This window comes from Lagenorhynchus albirostris, chromosome 20 (assembly GCF_949774975.1).
Source record: "Lagenorhynchus albirostris chromosome 20, mLagAlb1.1, whole genome shotgun sequence".
NCBI lineage: Eukaryota > Metazoa > Chordata > Mammalia > Artiodactyla > Delphinidae > Lagenorhynchus > Lagenorhynchus albirostris.
Genome location: NC_083114.1, coordinates 52,849,830 through 52,859,543, shown reverse-complemented (window position 1 = coordinate 52,859,543; position 9,714 = coordinate 52,849,830). Strand labels below are relative to the sequence as shown.

The 9,714-nt window shown below is 54.9% G+C and overlaps 1 protein-coding gene across 5 annotated transcripts in view; it reads left to right on the top strand.

The window, feature by feature from the left end:
- The first annotated feature begins 4,600 nt into the window (after positions 1–4,600).
- ITGB4 (integrin subunit beta 4) overlaps positions 4,601–9,714 on the top strand; it is a 31,539-nt gene continuing 26,425 nt past the window's right edge. For 2 of the 5 annotated variants that reach the window (XM_060133151.1, XM_060133149.1), the window contains exons 1-3: positions 4,601–4,746; positions 5,261–5,464; positions 8,912–9,000. In XM_060133151.1, coding sequence (XP_059989134.1) covers positions 8,922–9,000 — 79 coding nt within the window. In that variant the 5' untranslated portion in view covers positions 4,601–4,746; positions 5,261–5,464; positions 8,912–8,921. The remainder of the gene's footprint in view (positions 4,747–5,260; positions 5,465–8,911; positions 9,001–9,714) is intronic. The other 3 variants (XM_060133153.1, XM_060133152.1, XM_060133150.1) reach the window with 2 other exon arrangements.

The following is a 9,714-nucleotide window of genomic DNA, read 5'->3' as shown; positions in this document are numbered from 1 at the left end:
TGTGGGCATTATGCTAAGTGAAATAAGCCAAACACAAAAAGACATAGTATATGATTCCACTCACATGAGACACTTAGAGTAGCCAAAATCACTGAGACAGAAAATAGAATGATAATTAATCAGGGGCTGGGGGGAGGGGGAAATGGGGAGCTATTTAATGGGTATAGAGTTTCAGTGTGCAAGATGAAAAAGTTCTGGAAATCTGTTGCCCAACAATGTGTACATATTTAACACTATTGAACTATACACTTAAAACAGATTAAGGGAATTCCCTGGTGGTCCAGTGGTTAGGACTCCGTGCTTTCACTGTGGTGGCCTGAATTCCATCCCTGGTCAGGGAACAAAGATCCCGCAAGCCAAAACATTAAAAAAAAAGAAAGAAAGAAAGAAACTAATTAAGATGGTAATATTTATGTAATGGTGGGTTTTTTTGTTTTGTTTTGGGGGTTTTGGCCCTGCTGCCCGGTATGCGGGATCTTAGTTCCCCGACCAGAGGCTGAACCCGTGTACCCTGTGGTGGAAGCACAGAGTCTTAACCACTGGACTGCCAGGGAAGTCCATATGTTATGTTTTTCGCACAAGGTAAAAACATTTCTGGGGGTTGCTTTTTTTTTTTAAGTTTATTTATTTATTTTTGGCTGTGTTGGGTCTTCATTGCTGCACGCAGGCTTTCTCTAATTGCAGTGAATGGGGGCTACTCTTCGTTGCGGTGCGTGGGCTTCTCATTGTGGTGACTTCTCTTGTTGCGGAGCATGGGCTCTAGGTGTGTGGGCTTCAGTAGTTGTGGCACACGGGCTCAATAGTTGTGGCTCGCGGGCTCTAGAGCACAGGCTCAGTAGTTGTGGAGCACGGGCTTAGTTGCTACACGGCATGTGGGATCTTCCCGGACCGGGGCACGAACCCGCGTCCCCTGCATCGGCAGGCGGACTCTCAACCACTGCGCCACCAGGGAAGACCTATTTTTTTTTTTAATTAGAAGGATACCTTCTATTAAACATAGAAATGGAATATCACTACTCTTCAACCCCCAAAGAATAATTGATTCAAGCAAGGATCAACAATGGATGCTAAAACCCATTCAGCTGAAAGTTTGTTGGGTAACGGGCAGGGTGACAAAACATCATTACCCCCTCTTAATTACTTTTTTTTTTTTTTTTTTTTTTCCGGTACGCGGGCCTCTCACTGTTTTGGCCTCTCCCGTTGCGGAGCACAGGCTCCGGACGCGCAGGCTCAGCGGCCATGGCTTACGGGCCCAGCCGCTCCGTGGCATGTGGGATCTTCCTGGACCGGGGCACGAACCCGTGTCCCCTGCATCGGCAGGCAGACTCTCAACCACTGCACCACCAGGGAAGCCCTCTTAATTACTTCTTAATCATAAAGTGAAAATGTATTTTTACAGTGGAGAGAGATGGTGGTCACTTCCTCAATCATCACTAATAGGGGGCAGCTGACATCACACGCCACCCAATGAAACACAGCACCACCTCCGACCATCCTTGCCAAAAAAGTTTAAACTGAATCTAATCAGGCTTTTAGACTTAACTTCCAGTTTACAGGAGGCTAAAAAATCAAGTCCAGGGCTTCCCTGGTGGCACAGTGGTTGAGAGTCCGCCTGCCGATGCAGGGGACACGGGTTCGTGTCCTGGTCCGGGAAGATCCCACATGCTGCAGAGCAATTAAGCCCGTGCGCCACAGCTACTGAGCCTGTGCTCTAGAGCCTGCGAGCCACAACTAGTGAAGCCCGCGTACCTAGAGCCCGTGCTCCGCAACAAAAGAAGCCACCACAATGAGAAGCCCACGCACCTCAATGAAGAGTAGCTCCCGCTCGCCGCAACTAGAGAAAGCCTGCACGCAGCAATGAAGACTCAACGCAGCCAAAAAAATTAATTAATTAATTTTTAAAAAATAAAAGGTCAATTTTTTTGGGGGGGTGGGTCGGGGAAAGACTGTTTTAGGAGCAAAAAGGTAAAACAATCAGATGTAGTGGGGGTTGATACAAGGTCTCTAGACAGCTCACCAAACTGTTCTGGTCACACATCCTCTGTCTATTTATCATTTAAGTTGTTTATTTATAGAAATGGGTACCACTCTGCCAATAAGTGATGTACATTGTCAAGCAAATATAGTGGATCACGTGGCATATCCCTGGAGAATATGCAGCCTGCTCTGGAGGTCCATGGTTTAAACTGAGCTCTGTGAAGCAAGCAGGTGGTGTGTATCATTCCTCTGGGGATCCCCAGCACCTGGCATAAGAGCCCATTAAACGCTTGTTAAATGAATAAACGATTGAACTAATGAGGGAGCAAGTCTGGCCTGCCAGAGGCCACAGGATGAGACAGGCAGGTAGGAGGTACAGTCTGAGGTTCTTGGGCTTCTCCATCCTGTTCCAGGAACCTCAGCTATTTGGCAAAGCCTGCAGAAGGAAACTCCACTACATACCGGGCTCACTCTGGCCCTAAGGCTGCAGAATGAGACAATGGGGTTTTTTGTTTTATTTTTTTTATAAAATTAATATGTAGTACAATGCTCCTTAACCCTTTGGGGGCCAGTACCCATTTGGGAATTCAGTGTAAGGGAAGGATCCTCTGGCCAGCAAATCCACATTCCAATGTCAGATACACCTTGAGTTTTGCACATGATCTCAACTGGTTCATGGACCCCCAAGGTCCACACACAGGTTCCAGGTAATGAAACTCCAGACTCAAAGAAACCTGAAGAAACTCACAGCTTGGACTTCCCCGGTTGTGCAGTGGTTAAGAATCCACCTGCCGGGGCTTCCCTGGTGGTGCAGTGGTTGGGAGTCTGCCTGCTAATGCAGGGGACACGGGTTCGAGCCCTGGTCTGGGAAGATCCCACATGCCACGGAGCAACTAGGCCCGTGAGCCACAACTACTGAGCCTGTGCATCTGGAGCCTGTGCTCCGCAATAAGAGAGGCCGCGATAGTGAGAGGCCCGCGCACCGCGATGAAGAGTGGCCCCCGCTTGCCACAACTAGAGAAAGCCCTCGCACAGAAACAAAGACCCAACACAGCAAAAATAAATAAATTAATAAACTCCTACCCCCAACATCTTAAAAAAAAAAGAATCCGCCTGCCAATGCAAGGGACATAGGTTTGATCCCTGGTCCGGGAAGATCCCACATGCCGCGAAGCAAGTAAGCCCATGCGCCACAACTACTGAGCCTGTGCTCTAGAGCCCGTGAGCCACAACTACTGAAGTCCGTGTGCCACAACTACGGAAGACCGTGTGCCTAGAGCCCGTGCTCTGCAACAAGAGAAGCCACTGCAATGGGAAGCCCACACACCGCAGCAAAGAGTAGCCCCTGCTCGCCGCAACTAGAGAAAGCCCACATGTAGCAACAAAGGCCCAACGCAGCCAAAAATAAATAAATTGATTAATTTTTTTAAAGAAAGAAACTCACGGCTTCTCTTCTATGGGCCTCCCAGGGGTGCATGTCTCATCTCAGCAGATACCAGACTTCAGCCGCCCTAGTCATTTTTTTTTAATTAAAAAAAAATTTTTTTAACTTTTCATTTTTTGGCCACACCACATGGGCACGTGGGATCTTAGTTCCCTGACCAGGGATCAAACACCCAGCATTTGAAGCTTGGAGTCTTAATTACTGGACCGCCAGGGAAGTCTCCCTAGTCATTTTTAAAAGGGTCTGGAATGAGGAGAGGAAGGGGCTGCTGAACCCAGTGGGGTCTGTGGCATTGCTGCCTCTGGGCCAGGGTCTCCTTCTCTAGGAGGCTGTGTCAGCCGCCCCCCACAGTGGGGTGCATATCCCCTACCCCAACCTTCTAATGGGTGGTGTCACAGGCTGCTCTCTGAGCCCGTGTTTTCCAGCCTGCTGGAGTAACTCAGGTCCACAGGGCACAACCTGGGTACCCCAACCAAACTGGGGCTCCTGCCAGAGTTCCCGAATCCAGGAGGCAGCCTCTCTGAGCTCCTGACCCGTGCAGAGCAGATCTCAGATGACTGGGCAAGGTGGCCGAGTGGTGTCTGTGGCTCGCCCAGTGGCAGTGAGCACTTGGTGTCCACAGCCCGTCCACATCCAGTCCCAGCTGCTCCCATGGTCACTCAGAGTTGGCGGTGTATGCGTCTGTTTACAGATGAGAATGCTGAGGCTCAGGGAGGCGATGTGGCAATCCCATTTGGGTCAACCACACGTTTATTGAGCAGCTGCTATGTGCTAGGCACTGAGGTAGGTGCTGGGGATCAAAAGATGTGCTAGACTATGTCTGTCCTTGGGGTTCACAGTCCAACGGGGAAGAGACCCCTAAACAGATCATTTCAAATCAATGTGGCAAATTACATGAAAAAAAACATGCCCCAGGGGTACGCATAACATAATCCAGCGTGCTAGGAGGTCAAGGAGGCTCCCTGGAGCATGCGACATCAGCACAATGCCTTCAAGGATAAGGAGGATAAACCAGGCTGGGCTGGGGGTGGGAGGATCCCAAGCAAAGGGACCAGCCCGGTGCAAAACAGCCCCAGGTTGCAAAAAGCATGCTGGCTTGAAGCTGCTTGGTGGCTGGTGGGGGGCTGCCAGCAATCGGGTTTTGTCCAGCATTGTTGGCAGGTGGGGCCAGAGAAATACACCCAGTTGAGGTCAGGGAGCAACTTGAGAGGGTCCAGCTCGAACACACTTAACCAGCAGCACTTGAAAGAGGATTGGAGGGGTCAGATTTGTGAACCAGCTTGTCAAGAACAGCTGTAACGATTCGAGTGCCTACTCCACGTCAGGTGGGTGCTGCCTCTTGATGGGTATTACTGACACTTTAAGAAGGTTCAATTAGCTTGCCTGAAGACACTCAGGGAACCAGTCCTTGCTCAGATCTCCCTCTGGGCACACGTGCGTGCGTTGGAGAGTGGGGAGAGGCCGAGAAGACCCGGTGAATGGCTGACCTGGCTTGGGGCAGCCCCGGGGCCCATCCTTCGCGCTGGCGCAGGGAGGAGCGAAGCGGTGCGCGCGCTCGATCGCCGCCGGGCTGTGTGTCTGCGGCTCTAACTAGGTGGCTCCCAAGGGCAGTGGGGTTGGTTCACAGTCTGCAGGAGAGAGGGCGGCAGTCCGAGAAGGAGGCTAAGAGGCCACCCCCAGCCCGGGGCAGCCCAGCACCCGAGGGGAGGTGCCGCTCCCGGGGCCGGAGAGAAGGGGGTGGCTCCTCCCCGCCCCCGCCGCGGTGGGTCGGGGCGCGGGGCCGCAGCCTTTTCCGGGGGGCGGTCCGGAGGCGCTAGCGCACGGCTCCTGCCCCGACAGGTGCGCGCCGCGCGCAGGAATGCGGTCTGCCTGACTCATCAGCTCCTCCTTCCTACCTGCCGCCCAGCCCATAAAGCGGTCCCCTTCCCGCCGCCGCCCGCCCTCCCTGCAGTCCGTCCTCTGGACAGTCCCGGCTCGCCCGCGCGCCGCCTCCGGAGCCGCCGAGCGGAGCCCAGCGCGGGGAGGGCGCGAGTCAGCCCCAAGGTAGGTCCATCCTCGGACCGCGGCAGGCGGCCGGGGCACTGGCGCGGGGCGGGAAGGCAGTCCCTCCGCACACCGCACGCCCCTCCAGTGCCTCGGGCCGCCGGGGCTGGGCGCTCATTCAGGGACCTCCGAGGGGAGAAGAAGGAAGTGAGCGCGCACCCCAACTGGGCAGACCCGCGGGGAGCTGATTGGTGGGCCGGGTGGCTTTTGTTTCCCCGGCTCTTTCCTTCCTGAAGGCTGGCCGCCCGGCCCTTGGGTGGATATGTGGGAGAAGTGGGCAGGGGCCAGGCAGTGGCTGGCAGGCTTACCGGGCTGGGCCCCTCTGGGGTTCAAAAAGAAGCAGCCACCTAGAGGCAGAGGCCCTCCCGGCTTGGCTGTGCGGTGCCACAGTCCGTCTGGGGTCTGGGGAGTCCCTGACTCTCCTCTTCTCTTGGCCCTCCTCCCAAAGTCAGCACAGGACACCCTTCCTCCAGGAAGCTCTCCTGACCTCATCCAACACCCCTGGAGGCTGTGCCCACCACTGTAAACTCCTCCAGAGCCAGCCCCCTTTCCCACCCCTTTAGCCCCGGGTGGGCCTCTGGTTGTAGGCGGGGGGCCTCTAGATGGCTCCCAGAGGGCAGCGGCAGGGCTCCTGCTTCTCCCGCATGGTCTTGCCACACCCTGAGCCCAAGTGTGGGCATGGTTGTTGCTGCCTCGGAAGGAGCTGGAAGTGAAGACTGAGGGGCTCCATCCTGGGGGCTGAGTGGGGAGAGGAGAGCCGGAAGGACAGCAGGGAAGGAGTGCCTATCTCCTTGGCCTTGATTTCTGTGGGCAGTAGAGCAGCAGAAGGGCCAGGAAAGCAGGAAGGGAGAGAACCACGGAGGGCAGGTGCAGACATGCAACAGGGGTCCCGTGGGTGGGAGGGAGGGCGGGTATGGGGAGATCGCTGAGCCTACGTTCATGTGGGTCACAGTGTGTGTCCAAGAATATGCATGTCCCTGTGCCTGCAAGGCCTGAGTGTGCCACTATGTGATAACACTGGGTGGCAATCACATACTTCCGGGACCCGGGTGGTACATAAAAAGACCCTCGCAGCCTGGGGACCCAGAGTAGCCTGGAGAGAACGTTTCCCGAGGGCTCTGCCCAGCCCGCCACGGCCAGCCACCTCTTCCAATAAGCCCACAATCCTAACTTTTATGTGAAACCTTATTATTTTTAACACCAGCAACTACTTTTAAAACTTTTTAGGGATTTTCCTTGGTGGTCCAGTGGTTAGGAATCCACGCTTTCACTGCCGGGGCCCGGGTTCAGTCGCTGGTCGGGGAACTAAGATCCCACAAGCTGTGCAGGGAGGCCAAAAAAAAGAAAACAAACAAACTTTTTAAACACAAGTTGAGTCAAACACAACACTCCTGAGTGCATAACTAGTCCCCAGCGGCCACTTTAGAGCCTCCGAGTATAAAGTGAAGGCTAAGTGGGGGGTGTGCGCTGCCCGGGTCTCACCCGGGATATGGGGACAATGCAACCATCCCCACTGGTTCCTGTACAGATTAAGTGGCAATTATGTACATGAAGTGCTGGGCACTTGCCCACTGTGTGCCCAGCCTGGGGGCACAGGAGGGTGAGTAAAAGCTGGCCTGGGCCCTCCAGTGTCTGTATCTGTGTATGTAATGGTGCCCCTGGGAAGCCTGGGTAAGACAGCCTATATTGTGTAGTGTGTGGGTGTGGTGCCTATGCCCCAAGGCTGCAGGAAAGTCATTTCCTCCAAGAAGCACCCCCTTGGCTGGCTCAGAGCTCCCATTCACCAGGCCCCTCTTAGAGGGTGGCTCCTTCCCAGCAGGCTCTGCCTGCGATGTGTTGGAGCTGCTAGTGCCTCCTGGGAGCCACCTGCCTTGGGGCGATGGAGGCAATGCCTTCCTGCAACGCCCCCTCGCCCCCGGCTCTCCCCAGCCATTTGGGGGCCTCAGTCTCCCAGAGCCTGGGGCTGCCCCTGCCCCACAAGCCAAGGACTGAGCAAAGATCCAAGGAGGGAGGGCCAGTAGGCATGGCATAGTCTTGGGCTGCTGGGTGACTCGCTCTAGAGAAAGAGGAGGGGGTCCTAACGTCAACTCTGCCGGCCTGGTGGCTATGGCCAGCCCCTTCTCTTCAGCAGGCTACCCATCTTTTATTTATTTGCTTGCTTTTTTTTTTTTTTTTGCGGTACGCGGGCCTCTCACTGTTGTGGCCTCTCCCGTTGCGGAGCTCAGGCTCCAGACACGCAGGCTCAGCGGCCATGGCTCACGGGCCCAGCCACTCTGCGCCATGTGGGATCCTCCCGGACCGGGGCACGAACCCGTGTCCCCTGCATCGGCAGGCAGACTGTCAACCACTGAGCCACCAGGGAAGCCCCTAAATTTTTACTGCAGTATAGTTGCTTTATAATGTTGTATTAGTTTCTTGCTGTACATACCCATCTTTTTTTTTCTTTTTTTTAATATTTATTTAGTTGCACCCGGTCTTAGTTGCCACACGTGGGCTCCTTAGTTGAGGCATGCATGTGGAATCTAGTTCCCTGACCAGAGATCGAACCCGGGCCCCCTGCCTTGGGAGCGCAGAGTCTTATCCACTGTGCCACCAGGGAAGTCCCCATACCCATCTTTTAAAAGGTCTCAGGGACGCCGGTGCCTGCCCCAAAGGTCACTAATGAGTTGAGATGGTTTGATGGTGAACCAAAGGCAGATGGGTCTCCTGGGGTGGCTGGCAGTGCGTGTGTGTGTGAGTGGGCAGGAGGGGCTTGTAATCTAGCTCCAGGCTAATTTTTGAAAGGGTGATCTGCTCAGGGGCCCCCAAAACTCAACTCTGAGGCAGACAGAGGTGGGGAGTAGGGGGGGACCCCTCCTCTGATGGGACAGGCAGCCATTGCAGAACTTAGCTGAGTGCAACAAGTCTCCTCCTTCCTTTCTCAGGCCCCAGATATTGGGAGGGGCCCCCTTCTTCCCGGCTGCACCCTCTCACCAAGAGGCAAGTGGGCCAGGACAGAGAGGGGACAGGAAGGCGGAGCCAGGATCCTCTAGGGTGGCCCTGTCCCTGCCAAGCCTGACCCAGGCCACTGGGGTCTGAAAGGCAAAAGCGGAATAAACCCTGTTCTGCCCTCGGGGAGATCAGCACAAGAGACCTGGCATTGGGACAGGCTCAGAGCCCAGAGTCCTCAGTGGTGAGAGGGTGGGGACCTCCCTGGGCAGGGCATAGGCTGCAGGGCATCTGGCCACTCCAGAGACGACAAGGAAGGGGGCAGTGGAAAAGAGGAGTCAGGGGCCCTGGGCCCTGCCACGTGCAGGCCAGGTGGCCTTGGAACATCACTAAAGTTCTGTAGAGCCTCAGTTTCTACATCTGTGCAATGGGAATGGTGGAGCTTAGACAGGGACCCAGTGAGCTGACACATGGACCAGAGCTGTCAGGCATGGTATGTCGATTGTTGCTGTTATACAGGAGGAAGAGGATGGCAGGGCCGCATCCCAGCTGGTGGAGCAGGCTGTTGCTGGCAGCCCTGCTGAGCGCCAGCTTCCCCGGGGACATGGGTGAGTCGGACACACCCCTGCAACACCCCTCTCTGTGGTGGGGGCTCAACTTCCAAGGCATTGCCCTTAAGTGAGGGAGGGGGCTCTCATGGAGTGTCTTACCCAGACGCTCACTCAGCCATTCAACAAACAACCACCACCCACCTTGAAGGCTGGGGAGCCATGAGCCTGAGCTGTATGGCCCAAGAACACCCAGGGGAGGAAGGAGACTTGGTCTAGAGGAGGGAGAAGACGTCCACTCGGAGAATGGAGGCGCTCGCAGGATGTACTGAGGCTGGAAAGCTGAGTCGAAAAGTTTTAGAGGCATTTGGAGGAGAGAAAGGTGATCATCACCTGCTCTGGGAGTGTCTGCAGTCGGCAAAGGGCTGGAGCCCGCTCCTACTGATGAAATTTCGCCTGTCAGTGGAGGTCATGCTGATAGCTTGAAACAGACCATGGTGGGAACATTTACACCCTGGAAATTGGCAAAGGCTGAAAGTCAGGGCTTCCCCGCCCTCACCGGAGCCCTTGCTAAACACTGACAGTGCACCGTTGCCTGGAGCCCAGGAGACCACCCACTAGTGCACATAATAGGTCCTTACTGTGATTTTAACTGAACAAAACCAAAGGGAATCCCAACCTTTGGAGAAACTGGAGTTATACCTCATCTATTTACTAACAACTCACTGTGTGCGGGGCTTCGGCTAGGCACTGGGGACACAGTGATAAACAAGA